Source organism: Apostichopus japonicus, chromosome 4 (assembly GCF_037975245.1).
Source record: "Apostichopus japonicus isolate 1M-3 chromosome 4, ASM3797524v1, whole genome shotgun sequence".
NCBI classification, from domain to species: domain Eukaryota; kingdom Metazoa; phylum Echinodermata; class Holothuroidea; order Aspidochirotida; family Stichopodidae; genus Apostichopus; species Apostichopus japonicus.
The window spans coordinates 19,460,755-19,485,204 of NC_092564.1; the positions used below are offsets into that span (position 1 = coordinate 19,460,755).

Sequence of the window (24,450 nt, forward strand, 5' to 3'; positions counted from 1 at the left end):
CGTCAAAATAATAAATGATCTAAAAAAATCTTAAACGACCGTGCGACCATTTTAGCTGAGATACTCTGGAAGGTTAGAAAGCTAGATGATTTGAAGTATTAATATGCTTGACTTGACTATCGACTGATCAATGTTTTCTTTGATTTGTTTCTTTTAAATTGTTGTTTGTCGTTTGAAAAGTCTACCAAGACCTCCCTTATGCACGAAAGTTGCCCAAGAAAGAACCTGGCCACGAAAAACCAAACTACCGAACAACTGATCCGCTCTCAACCCCAGTCCCCTTGCACCGAGACTGTGACTGTGTGATCAGCTCTAGGTGTGTAACACGGTTCCCCTAGAAGAGGTATATAATGCTACACATGATATTAGCCAAAGGGCCGAGAAGCGTTACTACTACCGCACTGCGAGTTGATGAATTATAAGAGAAACTTTTGTGAATTTGTTAAACTGTTGCTAAATGTTTTCGAGTTACTCTCGCCTTGAACGATATTAGTTCGAGCTCATATAGCTATGAGACGGGTTACTTCGCGGGGTAAGTTCCCTCCCCTCCCATCTCCCCATTCCCTTCCCTCCACACACGCTGTCCCTCCCTCCCCCCCCCCCTCCTTTCCATCCCCTCCCTTCCCAGATCCACGTGATTGTCTGTATGGATACTTGCACTCCGATTTATTGATGTTATGACAGTCAAATGTTTTAAAATATGAGACGGTTTCAGATGATGACCGAGGATTTATTGGGCGATTCCTCTTGATCGTCTGCTGCGAACACGAGGTTAACCTGATCAGTATATCTTGTTTTTATTGGCTTTATCAGACTTCACAAATCTGTGATCAGATATGATCAATAAGTGATTGATTCCGTGTTTCGAATTAACAGAATTCAAGCAGGAAACGGTCCTTCCTTACCAAATATAGTTTAACATGTGCAAAACTCGTTAGATTTTAAAGCATCTTCTCGTGTTGATTTTTAACATTGTTGTTCGAAACTACAATCCCATGAAAATGCTGGTCATTACGTTAACTATTCCTGATGGATTTCGGATTCTGAAGAGCAACTCGGAAACTTTTCATAATGTCCAATTTATTTTCACGTATGTTTAAAAATGATTATGAATAGTGCCCGTGCGATAAAATTCTAAGAGGGTGTATTATTTTGGGATCAATTGCAAGATTATTTTGAGTAAAATTTGGAATTGGAATCGAAAGACAATGCAGAATTATTACCGTATGCGAATATATGTTAAGACAAACGGAGTGAGGCTTTTCAAAACTCTCATATATATTTTTATTTTATTTCTTAGAGTTTTTTTGTGGTCGTCATTGACAGTGGTGGCGGGATAGGAGGCAAGGTTTGGCCGGAGGGCGTTTGGCATCCTATTAATCGTATAAAAGGAAAAGCATGTTGAAAACTAAAAGCTTTTTTTGCACGATGTTAGGCCAGTTGAACAATAAGTATGGCATTCATGTTAGCAATAAACCTACCCTATAATCTGGTCAGCCTATCTTAGTCGTTGCCCAATAAATCCGAAACTCGTACATAAGTCAGAGATAGAAAAAATGTCAACAACTTTGGTAAATAACTGACGTCATATTACAACCCACACATATAAACCCTCAACACGCTCTAAGACAATCACCAACTTGGTTAGACTTTGCACCTCTCAAAAAGGCCAGAAAGTTGTACACTTTGAAGCACTCCTTCATATATATACATTTAGTAGTTGCGGTGTCTAAGACATAGTCCATTCTGAATAAACCAATACAGTTTCGATCTATAACTGTGACAATGGATCTTTTAAGACCGTTAATCTTTGTTATTTTCCTGGCTTTCGCTAAAGGTTCACCAACTGGTAAGTACAAATTACTATAGTTTCCATTTTAATTCATTTCTTCACGGTCACTAGAATATTGGTAGACCTATGGAAAGACGCAATTTGCCGTCAGCTTATTAAAGTTTTATAAGTCTGCTGTTAGTAAGCAAAGACAAAAAATCGAAAGAAGGATCGGGTGGGGGGGGGGGCAAGAAAGGGTGACAAAACTACTAAGTGACTTAACCAACTTCAAGGATCAGGTATATAACACTGCTATTACGTAATATGACAGAGGTCCAGGCACTGTGTGATAGACCGGCCCTTAAGGGATATAACCGTACGAGCCCATTTACTTGTTCGGCAAAGATACGTCGAAAACCTGCATGTCCCATTTATTCATTTTCCTTCTGTGCAATAAAATTGTGGAATGATCTCTAGCTAAACGTTCTAGGAACTTCACCGCCTCAGACCACGTAACATTATTTATGATCTTATACTATTAAGGACAGGGCCACGATGGTGAGGGGGGGGTATGGGCAGTGACACGATGGGGCAGAGAGGAGATATTACCCAGATTCGATAGGTATCACAGATATTCAGCAAGAACAGAGCCATATACCTTTGTAAGATTTGTACAATCTACGAGTTTCACTATAGACCATCACTTTTGATTATAGCCGTTAGCTATATTACAGGAAGTTGTCGATATGTGGTTGTGACATTATATATATAATTCCAGAGTTAAGACATTATATACAAGTCCAGAGTAAAGACGATCAGTGTAATCCTCATCATTTGTCTTATAAACCAAGTGGATGAAAGAAATATGTTTGCTTTTAATTCCAACACTCCCCATATATCTGCTACTATTTCCATTCACTGTAAAACCCAAACGAGTTGGGATAACTTCAAAAATGTTGAGCTAACTTGCTGCATGGACAATGTTTTAAGTCCATTTATGTGGGTCTATCTCTGGTATTTCAAAATCATTTTCCTAACTACTATTAAAACCATGTGTTTGATTGACAAGCAACAATTGAAAGAGGACCGATAAAGACATATTCAAGTTATGATAAACACTTAAAACATGTTTTTGAAGTTTTTTGAGCTTTTAAGTATACTGGCTTCATTCCCTATTAGTTCTATCTACTCAAATGGCTTTAGTATGTTAAACTCAACAGTGAATAGTTGTAGTAACAAATAATGCAATTAGTGTCCATATAACAGTTTACCTAAGTCTACTCAAGTTATATGAACTAAGCATTCAAGTTATAACAACAAAACTCTTTAAAAGTTGTATAACATATTTTCCTTTTCCCAAACATATTGAGAGAGAAAAGGGAGAAAGGAAAAAAATTGAAACATAACAAACTGAAATTGGCATACAAGTTTTTTGTATAGACAATAATGGTATGTTGAATGAATCTGAGGACCGGTAAAAATATGGTTGCTTCCTAAATAGTTCACACAATTAATTGCGGTCTATCATGAAATTACTAGACTAAAATTACCCAGTACTTCAATATTTGGATTGACTCCATAGTATTATGTATATATGTTAGATCCTCCTGCAAGCAGGAACTCGCGAAGAAGCCATCATTGGCTTATCAAAGTCGCAAGCTGACCGAAGTAAGTCTCTTAGATTCATACGTCCATGATTATGAATTGTCAATTGTCAACAACTCTTTAACTGGACGACATACATTAATCTAGGAGTGACTCGAACTCGGGACCTTATGATTGAAAGGCACCGGCGTTAACCACTGAGATAACACTGAGCTAACACTCCCTTAATGAAAAACCCTTTTCCCTTCTTCTTTTTATTATTTTTTTTTTTTATTTCAGGTGTGCGTTCCTTGACTTTGAATTTGATATCGTGTCCGAAAGACTCCGTCCTTTTAGACCAGTTCCGGGCAGCCAGCCCGTGTTCTGTCTTCTGTTTGCAGGACGAGGACTGTGGGGCCAGTGGTCTCGCTTGCTGTTCTACTGACTGTGGGACAAGATGTGTAGCTGAATCTATCCTCAAGAGAACACAAGATGGTGAGTCAGAAAATCAAGATGTCAAACTTAAAACCCAGTTGTGACAATCTTTTATATACTGCACTTTCCTACCCTGTGTCTGAACACTTCTCCCCCGTGACAATGTAACAGCAGCATGAATATTCATGTTTCTGGCAGATAAAGGTAAAGAACTGTTCATATTGCCAGTACGAGTGCTTTGAAAGCACCACATGGGAGAGCAGTATAGAGTGGTATTGGCATATATAAGAAAATTGTCCCAACTGGGTGGAACTGGATGGGTCATGAATATTCATTAAAATAATAAATATCCAACTTACCCAATATATCTTCGTTACTCCGAAAATATTCATAGAAATTGTTTTTATTTGTGAAGAGTTTAAAGGTAAGCTGTATTGGTCCAAATATGCTAGATATTCCAATATGGTCACCTTTGGTAAAAATTCTTTAACTGTTTTTATGACAACTTTGAGGAAATTTGCCTCAGTGGGACATTCAGTCATCTAGGGTGTTCCTTAAAAATGTCTGAGAACAATTTTGAGAGTAAAGACACCCAGGAATGTACTTTTTTTTTAAAACTTCTAGCAATTATAGCGTGCTATAATTTGGGGCCTATACTGACTACCTTTCAGCGTATATAGCCTTAAATGGGTACACATATAGCTGTGATAACACGGTAAAACTAACTTCATGCATCGTGAAGAAAGAGCTAGCGTAGAGTCTGTACTTAGCTCAAACCGAACGTTTATTTAGCCTTTGTAGTACAAGCTAGCAGAACAGGGTAGAAAATGAAGGGATACAAACCGTTCTATTGCCGACGAATTAGGGAAATTAATCCATTTTTCCTCTCACCTATCAACGAAAAACATTCAGACGTAACCACTTGACGAGGAACTTAAGGAGATCGGCAGATCAGAATATCAACTCTCCTAACATTTAAAGAAGGAAACTGTGAGATGGGCGTGAAGGCAGGGTGCCGGGGGGGGGGGGACTAGTAGACGCCGTCAGCAGTAAGCAGTGGGACTGGTGCAAAACGTACGGGGAATGAATCCGATATAATATCTGTCTATATAATAACCTCTTTTGAACAAAGTTATCTGAAAACTTAAACTTTGTCTTTCATTTTTAAGATAATAACGATATTGATACAGAGATCAAAGAAGATGATGAGCTTTATTTGAATAATCAAGTTCCGGTCGAAGGATCGTTGGTGAGTGAGATCATTGGAATATTGAGAACTATTTTGCTTTATTTCATAATGTGTATTTGCTTTGGCAATTTTGTCGTAAATGACTTATACGTACTTTTTGTGGGTGATCAGAAATGATTGGATATTGAAGTTACTTATATCTCTATACCACTTATTATACGTTTAATACGCTGTATAGAGGTTTTTTTTAAGTACAGCTATAGCTTGATATATCTGTCTCTTTTAAATTCACTATTTTATTATTTCGTATCTTACATTTTGTTTTACTTTCTTTTTTAACTGTAGATTGACAAACAACTGAGTGTATTGAAAGACAAGGTATGTTACACATAACCTACCATACTTATTATAAATGCATGAATTGCACATAAAAAATGGAATTAATGAAAATATTAGTAATAAAAATAAAATAAACATATAAATTCAAGTTAGACAGTATTTGAACTATTGCAAGACCACTGCAGCCTGACACAGATTGCTAATTGAATCTCCACCAGGAATGTTAATAGACATTCCACGTTCTGAATGATTCACCTTCCTGTTAGCCAAACAAGACGCACCTCCATAGATGACGTATAGGAATGAACACATTTCTTTGGAATGGTTTTTACTATAACGCAATAAAAGTCATTAACTTTGTTGTTAATTCAGCAACTTGTACACCATTACTAACCATTGAGTGAGTGAGAATTGGTTTGAGGAAGTTTCGCTTAGGTACAAGAAGCAAATTTCGATCTGGTCGTCAAGGTATCGCGCCGTCCTGTGTATACTGTCACAGGCCTGTTACTATAGTCAGTAAAGTTATACAAGGCTGTTACTGCTTTATTCCACTTACGAAGCGAAGGGGAAATGTATATGTTACCTATAAATTTTTTCAAAGATGGGTGGGGTTGACGGTATGAAATCCATCTTCTTCTAGGAGGACGGTCGGAAAAATATGCAGCGCGAACATAAAGGTGGGTCGCTAAAAATTGTCGGAGGATCACGGGATCTTTCTGGACGTGGGAAAATTTATCTAACGTGTTTGGAAACTGACTCCGGAAATTTCTGTAAAGTAGAAAAAGTTTATAGTCCAAGCTAGCCGCCACTGCATTCTGGGCACCGATTCTGAGGGTTGGGTGGGTGATGGGAGGGGAGGTCTGATGGGCCGTGGCTCAGTCCTGATGGGCCTTGGGCCTAAACGTCCCGGACCGCTTTTGTCAGGAACTATATACTATTTAATGCAGCTGTTTTATTCTACTGAACAGCTTAATGAAAGAAGAGAACAAACAGACGGCTACATGATAGCAGACGATGAAGATGATAGTGACGAGGAAACAGAAGATAATGATTTGGTTGAGGTAGGAGAGGCTGTTATTGACGAGGGAGAAGAGATGATTGGAGGAGTGCAGGAGGCGTCGGATGAAGATGAGGAGGTCATCTCCTCAACACCATCACCATCTACAGAGGAAATAGGCACGACAATGGCAGCTGAGGATGAAGTAGAAGACGACGAAGAAGAGGAGGAAGATGGTGATGGTGAGGATGACGAAGATGAAGATGATTGGGGAGAGTTTGATGACTACAGCTATGACGAGGAAGAGACAGAAGATGAATTAGAATTGTTGTTAATGAAGGTATGCAGACGAGGAGATGAATCAGGTTTTAGCATAGATAACATTTATATATATTATATTATATTTTATATATATATATATATATATATATATATATATATATATATATATATATATCAGCGTCCATAGCCTAGTGGTTAGGGTGTCCGCGTTCAGAGCGGGAGGCCCGTGGTTCGAATCCCGGTGGAGGCTGAAAGTTTTTTCACTGTTCTTGATTTTCCAACTCATTACGATTTTCATTTATATATATATTTATATATATTTCCATGTATATATATTTCTGAATGTGGAACGTGGTGATGCAAACGTAGTAAATCCAATGGGAAAAAAAATGCTACCTTGTATTTTTAGTTTAATGAACTCGTTAAATGTTTGCCCTTGCATGCAATCCTTGCCTACAAGTTCAACCAGGTTTTTTCAGACCGCTGGAGTGTAATTGGTGTTTATGAAGCCATTTACAGGATATGCATTTCTTAATTTGTTCTATTTTTCAGTTATTGCTTACTCTTAAAAGCAAACAGAATACAAAACATTCACCTTGGAATGACGTGGTTCACTCCAGTCGGTCTCTTCTGGAACAATCAGCGGATCATAAAAATGATTTCGCTATTAATGCTATGCCGCCTCCTGGTGGTAAGTATTATCTATATCAAAAATCGATTACTTTTGAATGGATACTTTTAGACACGCGATGAACGATTCAACCAATCAAGAGACACTTAACTGTCGTTCTCAGACTATTCCATTAACAAACATGCAAAAACAAATACACGAAAGCTTATGGTAGTTTTCCATAAATTTACGTTATAACCGATGAGAAACCTTTTTTAAATCAAGTGAATTTGAGTGTTCTGTCTCACAGATTTTGAGTAGCCGCGTACATAGTGTAGATTTACACCGACAACAGTAGTCGTGTGACATTCAGACCCGAACACGCAACAGTGTATGAACCGATGTTTTGAATTTCTTATCCTTTTTCATGGACGTTACATGCCAAATTTTAACGATATTTTCGTGTGACCACAGAATGTAACATTTAAAAATTATGCGCATTCTGAGAACCAAATAGGTATCCCTTTCCGTCCCTTCAATTGTTTTGTTTTAATTTAATCTAGCCTATATAGTGAATTAATTACAATAAATCAATGACGGGCTTGTTTTATCCTAGTTAGATGGTTTATTTGTGATTATCTTGTTTTTCTACTTAGCCTTGGAAGAAACAGCAATAGATGAAGAAACACGAGCTCTCGACGGTAATTTCTTATTTAGCCTTTATCATTTATATAACAACAATCATACACAAATGATTTTCCTTTGTTAAGATCTTGCTTCAACGTGACAGTATGAATCATGATTACGTCACTGACATGTAGCGGTCACGTGGTATCCATCTTTATAGTGGCATTTCCCCCTTCTTCGTGACAGATCGTATGGACGGATTTTTCATGGACAAGCCTTTCACGCACGAAGAGATGAAACGCCAAGGAGGTAAACTTGATGACTGATAAATTTGTAGCTAACTTAAAGCATATTATACTATTTCTTTTGTAGATACTGTTTCCATAGCAACGTGAAAAATATTGAGTAAAATAGTACACATTGTTAAAGTATTGCTTTGAGTCGCGCAAATTGTGTCACATGATTAATTATGAACATGTTAATGAGATGTTTGTAACAGCCATTGCCATATATGTTGGCCATAGTCTGCTATCCCGACACAAATACGTCGTTTTGCACACGAATTTCCTCTTACGCCATCAATTGCACATTCGAAGTCTTTTGATGTTCGTCTTGAGATTGAGTCAAAAATCATAATAATAATAATAATAATCATAATCATAATGTACAGTAACGTGCGGTAACGGTTTACGTAAAGATAAACCACATTATTCAAGCAAGGCTATATTAGCAAGATAAAGTCGTGGCTTTGATATACTATAACAAAAATCTGTAGGCGTAACTAAGTCGTCAAGTGTTTGCATAAGACCATATTTTGATAATGTTGTATATAATTAAGTTGTTGGTAACGGGAATAAAGGACACGTATAAGAGTCTAAGGAGCCCTTTAGGTTCCATACAAAGTCAGACAATAGTTAATATGAATTTACTACAGTTAATCACAATATGTTTTCTATGAAATACAAGTTTTCCGTCGCACCAAAAAGGCATCCTTACAAAAATCAAACTGACCAACGACAAAATTCCAAAATGCCATCGAGTACATTATACATAAACGATGAAAGAAAAACCGGTAAAAAAATTCCATCTCATCTAGCCCCGGTCCCCTCCCCCACACATGTTAGAGTTTTGTAACGTGGTCAAAAAAAGTATGTACCAACCAATAATATACGGTGGTTGGTGAAATTGCACAATTGATCGCGCAGTTTATCATTGACAAACACTCGGTCATTAAAGGATTCCATACAACGCTTATTTATGCTCACATCTTTGAACTTTCCTTTTAGCTTTGATAACATATCAAAACTACTTCAGGTATTTACTTAATAGTAGAACTAACAGATACGGTCATAAACAGTGGGGTAGATTGAATATCTTTTATATATATATATATATATATATACTATGTACTGGCTACATGTAAAGGTCAACATCAGTGACTAAGTTACTAGTACGTGACAATCGGCGAGGAGGAGGAACCATGCAGTCACTGGCTCACGACGATGACCTTTTATATGAATATTTACCCAAAGTAATTAATCAGCAAACACAGACAACAGCCTTAATCGGGGGGATAAGAAAGGTCCAAAAATTGATATACTAGTGGTCACTGTTTGGGAGAAGGTAGATTTCTAGCGATGTATCAAATGATACGAGGGATGGGGTGGGGGATATGTAATATATTTTAATACGCCTAGTAGTTTTATGTGGGGATTGGGTGGTACTGGTAAATGGCAGAATCGTACACACCACGAATCGGCATCATGACGTCATTGACAGGAAAATATGTGATGAAGATGTTAATAGCAACGAAACATGGAACAAATATTGTATATCTTCGTTACAGTCATGGATACCAGTGTCGTATGCGAAGGCCGGCTACGATATAACTGTTGCATTGCTCCACATTTAATAAAACGACTGAAATAATGTCATTCGGTTCATATTTCGTATACACAGTAGTTTATTTCAAGTAATTGTGGAAGAGATTTACTCTCGTATAGTCAGCAAAGAAAAACAGCTACCGCCACAACTATAACGACGTTTTTTTCTTCTTCCTTTTTGACCCTTTGCAGCAGCTGGAAGACGAAGTTCTATGGAAAGGCGTGAAAAATCAGGTAAATATTTTAATCTTTTATCAGTCTCTTTTAAATAGGCCGTTAGAAAGGTCTGATCACTACGTAAAGTAGAGAGAGTATATGCAATTAAATCGTTGAAAGCGACCTTATAAGGATTTTGAGAAATTTTGGTAACTTGATGGAGGAAGCTTATAGATAATGCTATATTTGCAACTTTTGAAACGATTTGAAAAATTTTCTACAATATAAGTTGTACCACATAGGCCTATACATGTTATATAGTTACGAACTAGGAATTTTGGTAGTCTGCAAGGTAGGTGCTAATTCCAACCCCAACCCCCCCCCCCCGCTTTTTTTTTCTAGGGGAGGACATAACCATACCCCATAATTTTACGTGCTTGCATCCCTGGTTTGCGGATTTCATTTTCAATAACTAGTGTCTTTTCATTTGCTTTAGATTTAATTTATTTAAACTTCTCTTGTCTTACCGACAGAACGTGAAGTTGACCAAGGAGATTCTCCAAACCTGGCAAACGAACTCATCAACCATTCTAATGCAATGAGATAGAACAATAGGTTAATGCTGCACAGCGCACCATACTTCACATACAAGTACTACATTATATATGGTTTTAGTCAAGAGTACCCTAGCGACACCCGGAACATCCTACACCCCTCCCTCTTCCCACTCAACCCCTCCATCATCTGTCTACATTATAGGCTGAACGAGAGAAACATTCCTTTCACGCTTCCATTGCTGGGATCCATTCGAACTTATACTACTTAATGTCATTCTCTTGCATTGTCTTATAAATATTCTTACTACCAAGAATGTCTTCAATCGATGTCGCAGTATAAGGTCACATTTAAGTTGATATTTCAATAATAAGAGTTTTGTCAATAAACATTGCTTAAAGTATAATATAATGTGAAACAAATGTAGCCTACTAGGTATAGTAGTAAATAACCTTTGACGTTTATTTATTCATTTTACATGATATTCAGGTTCTTTAAGGCTAGCTGATGAGCGTCCTTTTAATAGGTATGTGGTGTGAGAGTAGTTAATTGGGGTAGCGCCATCATGAAGGGTCCTTGTTACCTAAGCATACAGGCTGTCAGAGGCGTGCACAGCCTGAAGTCGGGCCCGGGACAATTACGTCACTGCACTCTGCAATATCCTTAGGTTCAAAATGAAAAATTACAATACTCTATTGGTCATTCCATAGGTTTTCATGGGCCAGCTCCACTTTTTCTCGCGCCCCCACCCTTCCCCCCTCCCCCCCACCATTGACCTCGGGATGATCACTCGCCCGGCCTGCAAGGTGTAAAATGGCACAACAATCCTGTACAGCTTTCACTTCATTACAACATTGTCATTCGGGACGAAGGGGGAAAGGGGAAAGGGAAAAGGGGGGGTGGCTGGACTGTTTGAGAGGATATCTCTACAGGGGATAGAACAATTTGCAGGTTTCACTCTTACGAATGATTGACAGCCTAACATTGACTTTTCTATCAATAAATTGGGAACATAAATTCCCCAAAAATTGCTTGCTTCTATCACGAATGTTTCATCGTGTAGTTATCCAGTGGCAGATCCAGGAATGACTCCCCAAACGAATAATGGTTAAATGACGAAAATATTATCAAAATAATGGTGCACAAGAAAACATCGCTTGTAAAGTAAGGAATGTCCTTGTACGAAAATATAGTGTACTATATGAGGGGAAACTGTGTTTGTAGCTTAATGTTATTGTGATAAAGAATCTCAAGAGTTACGAGGCCCCTATCCTGAGATCTCGGCTAGGCTGTTATATACAGACATTAACAGTCCATCTTCTGATTCAGAATGTTTTGAAGAAATAACCCATCTTTAAGTTTCAAGGTATTAAATATTATATTTGGACCTTTTTATTTGATTATGCAACTATATCTACAAAATAAAATGTTCTTTTGTTGTTTGTAGGTGATAGTGATTCAGTTATGTTTTTGATGACAGTAACATTGTTTTATAATCAACTAGCATTTTACTATGTAAATTTAGGTCAAGTAAGTGAGCTTTTAATTTGTATGTCATTTTGTAATGTTCTCAAATAATAAATTTTACATGAATAACAAACATTAGAATGTACTTTATTTTTTGAATCATGTCTTTGCAATCCTCTCCTCCCACCCACCCACCCCTCCCAACCCACCCCCCAACCCCTGCCTTTTCCAACCTCTGTCTCTGTTACGTACCACTGACATGCACCATTCTTGAATATTCATTCCCATGCTGAACACTTGCTACTAAAATACATCGATTTCATTAGTTAACATTAACAGCAGTGAGTTTATCCATTTCTATACTCAAGAACTGATCAAACAAATGTTGAAAACCCGGGCGTGGGGGGGGGGGGAGATGATATCGAAAAATGAAGCCAATTACTTATGTGGACTTCATGATCTTAATGGAAATTTCATGGCCATCAAAGAATGGAAGATTTATCTTCTGCTGGTTCTCGCAAACTTTACTGCAAAATGTACTATTACATCGAGCTAAGGGTTAATTCATATCCGTCTCCTATTGGTTGACAGACTCTACCTGTGTCATCTCATGACAACCCAAAGTTGGACAAATAAGTTTTGTGAATTGGTTTCTCTGTTTGAGTTGATTACACGTCACATTTCTACAGTTAGTAATTAAGTGTATCACATATATTTTATAATAATATTCAATAATAATAACAATAGGTTTTGAAGAGAGAAACAGTGAGAAGATAAGAAAACAAGAAACAGAACAGAACAATATTCCGAAGTGACATGGTTTTATTAGCCCCAAAAAATATATGTGAAGGGTTACAAAAAATGGTTTCTAAGTTTTAATTAAGAAAACAAAAGAAGACCAACAAACCAGGCATGATTGTAAATTAAATATTCCATGTTGCACCAGGGATTGAAGATTTTGAGAAATATTTAAATGGACTTTAAGGTATGTTGGTACGTCTTGAGACTGTTAGACATGTTTCATACACATAATTGATTTGAAAAAAAATGTAAAGGTCATTTTCATTTAAGATCAATTGACATGGTGAAGAAGTATTCTACAACCGGTGAAAATATATAAAAAGAAACCCACAGTTTGACTGGTTCTCTTTTATGAATTCCATCACATCCCTCCTTTTAAAAGGATCACTACATTAAACAGCATTTTAACTGATGTGCATACTACCGTGACTCACAAACCTACAGAAAAAACGAAAAAAAATGGTCACACAAGACATTCAAAACTGGATGCCAATAAGAACGTGTCAATCTCAACGAGGAAGCTCTCGACACAGAAATCAACTGTGACATGATGCGATCCAAATAAGAATTAAAATGATAAATAGGTCACACCATCATGAATATGCATAGATAAAATAATTGGCAAGAATGTCAGTGTACCACACTTACAGAAGGATTAACTATACTTATAATCTACGATATCAGCTTGATGTGGCTGGCAGATGAAGATGGCAAGCAGAAATGCCCATTTTTATGAAAGTTTTTTTTCTCTCTCCATTTGCATGTTCTTAACCTGCGGAGAAATAAACAAAGGGGTCAAATTAGTTTGGTCTGTTTCAGAAGAAAATTGTTAAATTTCTTTGAGTGAACTGCCACAGTGCATGGGTTGATTTTTAGCCGGAACAATTCGGGTTTCGAAGTATCAGACAGCACGCAGGTTTATATTCCTTGCACAAGAGATTCTTGTTTGAGATACTCTTGATGTCCTTCTTAAACATGATACCAAACCAGTTTTGGCAACTTCACTGGAAATATTTTTAACAAATTTTTGTCAAATCTTGAGGTAATCAACAGACTTGATGAAGTACATATTGTGCTCAAACACATTGGGTCTTTACTCTTGTTTCCTTTTTTCTTATGTTCTTTCTCTTTTTTCTTATGTGTATTTTCTATCAAATGGAGATGGGTTTTTCAAATCCTACATCATTGAAACTCTTAGCATGACATAATGGTGGCTTCAGTGTCAACACTGTAAATTTTAACCATGAAAATATGATAAGAAAAAAACAAAGAGAAAGTAAAATGATTTCAGATCCTCGTGGCAACTATGACATCACAGATTCATAAACGACAGCTTCCAAATGGCACAAGCAGGGGGAGGGGGAGTGGAGGGGAGGGGGATGGGGAGGGAGGGGATGTTCTTCATGAAGATCTCTCTGGTTGGGTCTGCGTCTCCTTTATCTTACTTGGTGATACGTTATCTTTTGGAAGAATGTTTTCTTTTCCTTTGTTTTTTTGAAACCATGGCAACAACTCTTTCTTACATTTGAACATCTTTTTCGTAGCGATTATCAAATTTTGGCATTCCATTCTTCCTTACATTGGTAATTGACTGAATCATACGCAGCGAGCAGTGTCCATGGACGGGGACTTGTGGAAATGTTCAGAGATACTTACGACAGTTCAGAGTAGCGGCCTCCCACAGGGGCGCCTCCAGACCGTTTGGCATTCCAAGCTCATCCACGCAGTAACAACTAAAGAACAAAAATACAAGTTTAAGGATAGACTTGAGTGTGTTAAATCAGCATTTAAACTATACAGCCCAAAGATATCCTCACTTTGTACATTATGTGAGACCATTTTCAGCGATGTTTGTGCTGCACATCTGTGGAGTGTTTGCTTCCACGTACACCACCGTCCTTATCTGTATTACTAATAGGCTTTGTAGGTAAGTATATGAACTATGGAAGACTGACTGGGACATGATAAAAGGGATAAACGCCAAGGTCACTGGTAAACCCCAAGGTCACCGGTAAACCCCAAGGTAACCAACCCCAAGGTAACTGGTAAACCCCAAGGTCACTGGTAAACCCCAAGGTAACTGGTACTTCCTTGCCTGTTGGGTATTAGGTGTAATTGTTAACAGTCTGCCATCCATGGAATACTATGTATATATATATATATATATATATATATATATATATATATATATATATATATATATATATATATATATATATGTATATATATATATCACTATGATGGCTTTCAATACATCTTACATAACATGATGCCCTATACCTTATCAACACCGTTTGATGCCAGTTTGCATGTAGCCTACATTATTCAATCATTTGGGATATCTGGTGGTGGTGGGGAGGGGAGGGAGTGGGGTGTGACCAGATACATTCAACATTGTCTGAAATAGGTAAGTATGCTGGCTACTGGACCAGGATTTCAATTCTGCAGGTTAAATGTAACATTAGGAAACCATTATACCAACAGTAGATCTAAGTACTTGAATAAATTAGAGTTCAAGTGAACCATGCTTTTCCAGATTGGCAAAAGCTTGTTTAAACCTATTCTTCCAAAGCTAATATTGCCAAAGCTTGTTGAACCCTTTATTTGGAGGTTAATACAGAATGAAGGCATCCATGTGGTATACTCACACAGATCCCTAGCACACATTTAGAGGTTAATACATATTGACGGCATCCATGTGGTATACTCACAGATCCTTAGCACATATTTAGAGGTTAATACAGAATGCAACTATGCATGTGGTATACTCACAGATCCCTAGCACATATTTAGAGGTTAATACAGAATGAAGGCATCCATGTGGTATACTCACAGATCCCTAGCACATATTTAGAGGTTAATACAGAATGAAGGCATCCATGTGGTATACTCACAGATCCCTACAACATATTTAGAGGTTAATACAAAATGAAGGCATTCATGTGGTATACTCACAGATCCCTAGCACATATTTAGAGGTTAATACAGAATGAAGGCATTCATGTGGTATACTCACACAGATCCCTAGCACACATTTAGAGGTTAATACAGAATGAAGGCATCCTTGTGGTATACTCACAGAGATCCCTAGCACACATTTAGAGGTTAATACAGAATGAAGGCATCCTTGTGGTATACTCACACAGATCCCTAGCACATATTTAGAGGTAAATACAGAATGAAGGCATCCATGTGGTATACTCACAGAGATCCCTAGCACATATTTTAGAGGTTAATACAGAATGAAGGCATTCATGTGGTATACTCACAGAGATCCCTAGCACACATTTAGAGGTTAATACAGAATGAAGGCATTCATGTGGTATACTCACAGGGATCCCTAGCACATATTTAGAGGTTAATACAGAATGAAGGCATCCATGTGGTATACTCACAGATCCCTAGCACATATGTAGAGGTTATTACAGAATGAAGGCATCCATGTGGTATACTCACAGATCCCTAGCACATATTTAGAGGTTAATACAGAATGAAGACAACCATGCATGTGGTATACTCACACAGATCCCTAGCACACATTTAGAGGTTAATACAGAATGAAGGCATTCATGTGGCATATTCACAGAGATCCCTAGCACATATTTAGAGGTTAATACAGAATGAAGACAACCATGCATGTGGTATACTCACAGAGATCCCTAGCACACATTTAGAGGTTAATACATAATGAAGACAACCATGCATGTGGTATACTCACAAAGATCCCTAGCACATATTTAGAGGTTAATACAGAATGAAGGCATCCATGTGGTATACTCATAGAGCTCCCTAGCACATATTTAGAGGTTAATACAGAATGAAGACAACCATGCATGTGGTATACTCACACAGATACCTAGCACACATTTGGAGGTTAATACAGAATGAAGGCATTCATGTGGTATACTCACAGAGATCCCTAGCACATATTTAGAGGTTAATACATAATGAAGGCATTCATGTGGTATACTCACACAGATCCCTAGCACATATTTAGAGGTTAAAACAGAATGAAGGCATTCATGTGGTATACTCACAGATCCCTAGCACATATTTAGAGGTTCATACAGAATGAAGGCATCCATGTGGTATACTCACAGATCCCTAGCACAAATTTAGAGGTTAAAACAGAATGAAGACAACCATGCATGTGGTATACTCACACAGATCCCTAGCACATATTTAGAGGTTAATACAGAATGAAGGCATCCATGTGGTATACTCACAGAGATCCCTAGCACATATTTAGAGGTTAATACAGAATGAAGACAACCATGCATGTGGTATACTCACACAGATCCCTAGCACATATTTAGAGGTTAATACAGAATGAAGGCATCCATGTGGTATACTCACAGATCCCTAGCACATATTTAGAGGTTAATACAGAATGAAGGCATCCATGTGGTATACTCAGAGATCCCTAGCACACATTTAAAGGTTAATACAGAATGAAGGCATTCATGTGGCATACTCACACAGATCCCTAGCACATATTTAGAGGTTAATACAGAATGAAGGCATTCATGTGGTATACTCACAGAGATCCCTAGCACATATTTCGAGGTTAATACAGAATGAAGACAACCATGCATGTGGTATACTCACAGAGATCCCTAGCACACATTTAGAGGTTAATACATAATGAAGGCATTCATGTGGTATACTCACACAGATCCCTAGCACATATTTAGAGGTTAATACAGAATGAAGGCATCCATGTGGTATACTCACAGAGATCCCTAGCACATATTTCGAGGTTAATACAGAATGAAGACAACCATGCATGTGGTATACTCACAGAGATCCCTAGCACACATTTAGAGGTTAATACATAATGAAGGCATTCATGTGGTATACTCACAGAGATCCCTAGCACACATTTAGAGGTTAATACAGAACGAATGCAACCATGCATGTGGTATACTTACATAGATCCTCCACATTGCTTGCTGTTGAAGTAACCATCCTCCCTGCAGTAAGGGATTGTTGCACCCATCAACATGAACCCAGCATGACGGGCTTCCTTCAACGCATCCATGACCCTGTTGTAAACCTTCGTGCATGGCGCAGCCTCAGACACAGCACCTAAGGGGGGATAACTTCACAGTTAAACTCAAAGTTTTGAAATTCATCTAGGCGTGGAAGGGTCAAAATGCTCAGGAAAGCAGTTTCCCAAACTTGAACCGAATAAAAAGCAGCTGTTTTGATTAAGCATGCATGATGAATATGTGAATCAGGTTGAATTATAATTGCTTTGAAGGTCTACAGACATTAACAACATTGTCCTAATCACTCTAGTAGGCATGAGATATCATGAAAATAGTCGCAACTCCAATCAAAATCCATCAAAGACTGACCACTTTCTTAATTCTAGTTTAAATTTATGAATAAAATATTAGCTAACTATGCACATTGATGATGTGAAGGGAGTGACCTGCTGATATTCTGTTATGTTATTCCTTTGTTTTTACAACCCTTGTTTCAAGGACACTGGAATGAGGTTCGTGGCCCTACAGCAATTCTTTTGAAAATGTTTGATTGTCTTCTTTGAAATGAGGAACATCAAATTATTCAAATGATATATGTGGGCTTGTAATGAGGGGGTGAACTTCATAAATTTTGATGAGCCCAACACTCCATTTCACAGTTTGCACATATTTCAATGAGTTTCCAAGATTTTATCAAAACTTCAAAATATCTACTTTCTTGGAAAACGAAATGAGCCTTTCGAAAAATTCCGACATATTTTTGAACAAGATTATCACACACAACAAAATGTACTGAATTTGGGCAAATTGGCTTGGTGTCAGATGTAATTTAAAGCAACTGTAAACTGTAGAAGGTAAAGAACCTTGAGAGTGATGAGAATGTAAAGTGACGAAAGTGCTGGCCAGAGAGAGATATATTCTTACCACATCCTGGGTTTGGTTTGGCGTTTGGAACAGCTGCAACAGCGCTAGTTCCACGGGGAATGCAGGTACAGCTGAAATATTGAAGGAAATATGTTTATTGTCTCATCATGGATAGGAGTGTTAGCTCAATGGTATAACGCCGGTGCCTTCCAATCATAAGTGTTATGAAATAGTGATACCATCTCTTTGATGTTACCGAAAAACTCCATCGAGACACCTTACAGGCCTCTTGTATATTTATCTAGGTCATGGATTCAGTTTTCCCACGAGAAGTTTTAACTATCTTATTGAATCTTAGTACAGGGCCTTTTCCCAAAATAGATTCCATTGTGTCTGTAGAACATTCGAGAAGGTTCTCTCACGTGGTATGGAAGTTTCCAAAAGAAAGGGGATGGACTCCCAAACTCCCAACCAATCAGGGCAGATCAGTGCCAGCGCACTTATTTTTATATCGTTAAGTTAATACAGGATGGTCAGGTTATTGGCTGCCTACTGATTGTGCGCAGAGGGATTTATAGAAGTATGGTATAAAAGGTGGCATGTTGCCGCAATTCTTCACTCCGTCACCCTTTCGTCGCTTCGTCATTGCTTCGTTACCATTTCATCACTCCTTCTAATTGCGTAGTTGACGGAGTCAAGTCAAATCATTGTAATTTAGTTTTATTTGTAAAGAGAATCGACAGAGAAGAAATTATAATGAATCAATAATCAAATCCTATCTCGTCAACTTGTTTTTGTAAGAACTCATTGTTTTCTTCCGTTCGAGACACCTCCTGAAGAAGCATAAATACGGCATCAAGATAACCCCAGTACCTTTCTATCGCGAGTCCCGATATAGTATTACTATCGGAGGAGCCGGGCTCGTCACAATATTACATAAGGTCCCGAGTTTGAGTCACTCCAAGATTAATGTTTGTCGACCAGTTACAGAGTTGTTGACAATTAACAATTGATAATCATGGACGTTAAACTAATATGAATCTAAGAGACTGGCTTTGGTTCCTGCTTGCAGGAGGATCTAAACTAAAGACATACAACAGAGGGAATACTTAGGGGAACATGATGCATAGCTGTCTTTGAATAAAAACAGATAACGTTAACGAGACAATGATAAATTCTGATTTGATGAATGCATCAAGTTGCAGCCACTTGGGCCATTTTTTAATGCTAATGTCAGTCTATACTGTCCCCTCATATCATGCTTCAAAGCACTCACCATGACAGTATGAACAGTTCCTGTAGTTCCTTTGTCTGATAGAAAAAGTGATATTCATACTGCAGGGTATACTGACAATACAATTACTTTGAAGCATGGCAAGGAAGTAGTTCACAAAAAATGAAATTGTTCCAACTGGGGGGGGGGGGGGAGACACTGTTTGAAAATGAAAAACACCTTATGAATATGCATGACTTGACTTAGGGGGAGGGGCTCCAAGTGGCATTCTGAAACATTTGATAATGTGGTGCATTTTCCGATGCCTTCAATTATGATGTCTGCTAATAACCAACATTGCAGTTTGCAATTCAATACCAGTGTTAATTTTTGAGACAATCACCTATTCCAATATGCCGGGGTACTTGTTAAATATGTTGGCAGCCATATTTATCAAATTGGACATTTTTCTTTGTCAATTTGAGGCTGCCTGTGTGCATCATTTGCTTGTAACAGACAATTACTTGTTTGTAGATGAGACGGTCTATGGAATCAATTTCCCACTCTTACCCATGGGCAAGTTATGCCACTGGGGCAGGGGTTTAGATATATGACCATGTATATGTTTGATATATTACTCTCTGACTTCAACAAGCCATAAACGTATAAATCTACTTACACCAGGGTTGGCCAGGGGCAAGCATATTGGCTAAGATACTCATCACAGAATGGCAAAGGAACACCCAGGGGAGGTACGCCGCCCCCTCTCTCTCTCGTCTCTGTTATCCGTTGAGTAACAGAATCCGTCTCCGATACGCAATTTCCCTCCTCGACTCCTGGTGATGAGAGTATTAACCAAATCCATCAAATATTATAAACTAGAATTAAAACTTATTAAAACTGTCATCATATTTATCTCAATTTATTCAAAGACTTCAAATATTTATCCTCTACGTTAAGTAACTTCCGAAATCCATAGTGCTCTCTTTTCATCTTTAGTTCAATGGCTTGCATGCCAGGCCTAGATTTCAAAATCTTAGCCAATTGCCAGCCAAATGCCAGTGCTTATTTAAAACACAAATTTTTTTCAAATCAATGTCCTTGACCTTAGTTTGTCTAATAAGCATGGACTAACTTTCTTTTAGGGTGAATACTCTTGTAAACATAGCCGACCCATCTCCCAGACTGTAACTACACCACACCTAATATTTGCCCTCCCATCCCATGACCCCCTGCCCTCCACCCCTCTTCCCCTGCCTCTCCTCGTTCCCTATTGCTTGTGTCAATATACCTCCTTGTGCAGACACTGGTGTAATGAATGAGATAACAGGAGAGAATGGACCCAGGGAAACACCAGCGAAGAAGAATGCCTGAATCCTGAAGGATGCTGTGATGTTGGTGGTCAATTTAGGGACTGTAGCTGCCATAACTGCTCCCTCCACTGGCAGATTCTGCCAATCCAACTCGCTAGGTTCAGCTACTGTACTGAATTGCACGTTGTAACCTGAAAACGATCAATAAAAAGTCAATACTTCAAATGATCCTTCAAGTTCACGCTGAAAACCTTTTTAAATTTAAAGAAGTAACCATAAAGCCAGCAGGCTTAGTGATTCCTTGCCTTATAAGTTTATATTGTATATATGGAATCACCTATTTGATAGAGCAGCTGAGGAAAAATGTGTCCTGAAGTCAAGTACCAGAACATCATACCAGATAATTTAATCATTGCAAAAGGTATTACCCTTCTGAATGTTGATGACAGATAACAGTCATTGGAAAGAGTGGAATACCCTTTCAGCCACTTAAAAGAGAGAAGGTAAAATCCTATGACAGTTAGTTAGATCATAGAAATAATTGAGTTTGCCAAGCTTACAAGGTTTCCAGACTTTGACCTCTGTTGAGCTTCAGTGACCTTCCTTCAGCATCATATTTGGGCAAGTATTTGGTCGGTATCTATCACTTAATGTACTGGTTGTAATAACAAGCACTAACAAGGACAACTGTTATTGGTTAAGGTCAAGTGTTGTGTGTCACATTAAATCCCTTGAGGTCTTCAATATTGAGAATTCATAGCAGTTTAAGACATTGTGCAGTATTTCTAATGAAATTTAGATACAAATAACATTTTGAACATCATCTTAAACCTGTACCAATTACGTATGGTGGGCATATGGATGTATATCAAGACAGTGAGAGTAATGAAAGATTACCCTGACATGGTGGTGTAAACTTTCAGGAATTAAACATTAGCTTCTTAAAAATGCAATCCTTCCCAACTTCATAATAACAATATTAATTAAGATCTCACTAAGTATCTGCTGTTCTCTACAACATGTCCTTGCACAAAATGTCACTCTGAAACCAAAAGCTTATTACTGACCACATCCCTAACTAAGAAAGGTTTCCAGGGATTGAATTCTGCTAGCTTTAAACACCCATTGACTTGAAGCAAATTATCCAGCTACAGTGCTTTTAAGGCATTAACGCTTTCCCCCGTGCTGACCTCAAATGACCTTTGAATTTTGCAAAGAATTACTTGGCTCTTGTACTACATTATAGGGAAAGTCATATACTAATATGACATCTCATGAAACTGCATATCTCATGATGCCATTTTTTAAATTTCCAGAGAGTAACCTCTGCTGAACCCAAATGATCGGTACCCTCCAACGAAGCTATAGCAATACATAACAGCTACCTGGAAATTTTCATAGTGTTCAAGTTTGACACCTGGTGACCTTAAATGAACTCTGACCTAGATTAAAATGTGTGCAAACTATACAATACACAAGACTATCATACCTTTCACATTCTGGTTCTGGAGATATAGCACTTTGGATATATTCACATATTGACACCAAATGACCTTTGACCTCCACCACAAACAATAGGGTTTGCTAAACTAAGTACAGGAAATCCACATGCCCAAAAAAAAAAGAACTGCACCGGCGACCTTTGGAACAAATTATATGACATAAACCCTCTTATATTTGCCCTATGAGTGGTGATCTCTGACCTAACAGAGTGTAATTTCAATGAATCAAGAGCTAACCTGAGACCTCTTCTGTTCGCTCTAGAGGAGGAAGCCAGTTCAAGGTAGCATGGATGTAATTTGGAAAATCGAGCATCAGCTGGACAACGGTTAAAAGACGGGGTGCTTGACCGTCAGCTGAAACAAGAAAAAAAACATGGAGAAGATACCAATGTGACCACTTTCAGTACATAGCTTGAAGTCTTTAGATGAAGGAAAATTGTATACAGTAACATACCCTATTCAAGATATTTAGACATATTCACACACAAGCCAATCACTTTTTCAATTCCTTTTGCCTTCAGCAAGCTAGGAATTGAAAAAACTCCTTTGTTTGCATCTCAAGGACACAACTTGTTTTCCTCCCTCATCAACTTCTCACTTTCATCCCTCACACCATTTTTCCTCCAATAAACACAACTCCTCCCTCATCACCTCTTCCCACCCAATTCTCCCCTCTGCATTCCTATCCACACACCAAACTCCATCCTCATCACCTCCTCCTACACCATCCCCCATCTGTTTTTTTTTCCTCCAGACAAACAACTACTCCCTCATCACCTCCTCCGACAACCTCCCCCATCTCTGTTTTCTCCCTCACCACCTCCTCCTGCACCTTCCCCCAGCTCTGTCTTCTTCCTCCATACCCAAACTTGGACCAGACTAATACATACTCTCTGACAGAGTCGTGTTTCTGACAGCAACGCTGTAGCCTGAGGTGACACCCTCCACGATCGTCTGGACCGAGAATTCGTACTCCGTATCTGGGATGAGATCACCCACGCTGTGCTCAAACTCCCGAGTGTTTGCAAACAAGTAGTTTGAACTAGCAGGGTTACAAGAAATGAAAACTTCTCTCATTAGGATTGCCAAAACATCCATTTCCAAGAGTTCCAACGTGAATGGCAATACACTATTATATTACTTTATAGTTTATTGTTATTTGATGTATTGAAAACACACAATCCATTGCTAGAGGCCTACAAATCATACAAGGATAGATGATAAATTCTAAATTAACATTTGTTGGATATGAGCAAAACCCCTGGAGCACTTGAATTCTGATCAACCAAGCTGTGACATTTAATTCTACCAAAACTCTGCACATTTGGCATCACATGGGACGCAGGAATGCTGGTGTATATACATGCTTCCCAGGATCATAATCACACCCTGTGTTTAATATATAGGGTCACAATTACCAACATTTCTTTCACTGGCATCTATGAACTCACAACAACAATTTCCATAGTTACAGGGGTTTTGTACTTCTGTCAGGATCATGCGAATAACAAATAATTAAAAGGACAGTATTACAAGATTAAAACAAATTATTAAATCAAAAAGTAGTGAAGAGAAGCGGCCTAATGTTCACAGTTATACTGCTTGATAATTAGAGAAAGAGCAGATAAAGGTTTAATAAAAAAAAAGGAACCAAAATACTGACATAAATAAACAGATTGCCTTAATAAATTGAAATAAACCCTTCCAGCAGGAGAGGGGATGGGGTGAGGGAGTAGTATTGGGATCTGCAGCCCCAGCAGACTTTAAATTCAATTAAGTTTCATAACAATTCATAACAGTAGAAACAGTTCATTGTAAATGCTTTCATGTTCAAGAGTGTGCAAGTGGTTGTCATAGTTTACAGGTCAAAT

At 38.0% G+C, this 24,450-nt stretch overlaps 2 protein-coding genes across 6 annotated transcripts in view; one reads left to right on the forward strand and one right to left on the reverse strand.

Annotated features, from left to right (window-relative positions):
- Positions 1 to 1,691: 1,691 nt before the first annotated feature.
- Positions 1,692 to 12,028, forward strand: LOC139966735 (uncharacterized). Of its 4 annotated transcripts, none has more exons than XM_071970050.1 (10): positions 1,692 to 1,849; positions 3,656 to 3,850; positions 4,960 to 5,039; positions 5,325 to 5,357; positions 6,287 to 6,655; positions 7,150 to 7,288; positions 7,864 to 7,908; positions 8,081 to 8,143; positions 9,910 to 9,951; positions 10,407 to 12,028. In XM_071970050.1, the coding sequence occupies exons 1-10, from the start codon at positions 1,786 to 1,788 to the stop codon at positions 10,478 to 10,480; spliced, it is 1,104 nt and encodes a 367-aa protein (XP_071826151.1). In that variant the 5' UTR covers positions 1,692 to 1,785; the 3' UTR covers positions 10,481 to 12,028. The 4 variants fall into 4 exon arrangements, with proteins under 4 accessions (XP_071826151.1, XP_071826153.1, XP_071826154.1 ...); XM_071970052.1 differs by having other exon boundaries at positions 9,913 to 9,951; XM_071970053.1 differs by lacking the exon at positions 8,081 to 8,143.
- Positions 12,029 to 12,699: 671 nt separating this feature from the next.
- LOC139966732 (fibronectin-like) overlaps positions 12,700 to 24,450 on the reverse strand; it is a 40,822-nt gene continuing 29,071 nt past the window's right edge. For both annotated transcript variants that reach the window (XM_071970046.1, XM_071970047.1), the window contains 8 exons: positions 23,470 to 23,621; positions 22,817 to 22,933; positions 21,056 to 21,268; positions 20,444 to 20,600; positions 18,612 to 18,682; positions 17,628 to 17,784; positions 14,353 to 14,429; positions 12,700 to 13,468 (listed from right to left, as the gene is read on the reverse strand). In XM_071970046.1, coding sequence (XP_071826147.1) covers positions 13,464 to 13,468; positions 14,353 to 14,429; positions 17,628 to 17,784; positions 18,612 to 18,682; positions 20,444 to 20,600; positions 21,056 to 21,268; positions 22,817 to 22,933; positions 23,470 to 23,621 — 949 coding nt within the window. In that variant the 3' untranslated portion in view covers positions 12,700 to 13,463. The remainder of the gene's footprint in view (positions 13,469 to 14,352; positions 14,430 to 17,627; positions 17,785 to 18,611; positions 18,683 to 20,443; positions 20,601 to 21,055; positions 21,269 to 22,816; positions 22,934 to 23,469; positions 23,622 to 24,450) is intronic.

Excerpts from the sequence above, each read along its gene's own strand:
- LOC139966735 (XM_071970050.1), top strand. The coding sequence starts at position 1,786 with ATGGATCTTTTAAGACCGTTAATCTTTGTTATTTTCCTGGCTTTCGCT. Across the intron at positions 1,850-3,655 it reads CGCTAAAGGTTCACCAACTG|GTGTGCGTTCCTTGACTTTG; the intron begins GTAAGTACAAAT and ends TTTTTATTTCAG. Across the intron at positions 7,289-7,863 it reads TGCTATGCCGCCTCCTGGTG|CCTTGGAAGAAACAGCAATA; the intron begins GTAAGTATTATC and ends TTTTCTACTTAG.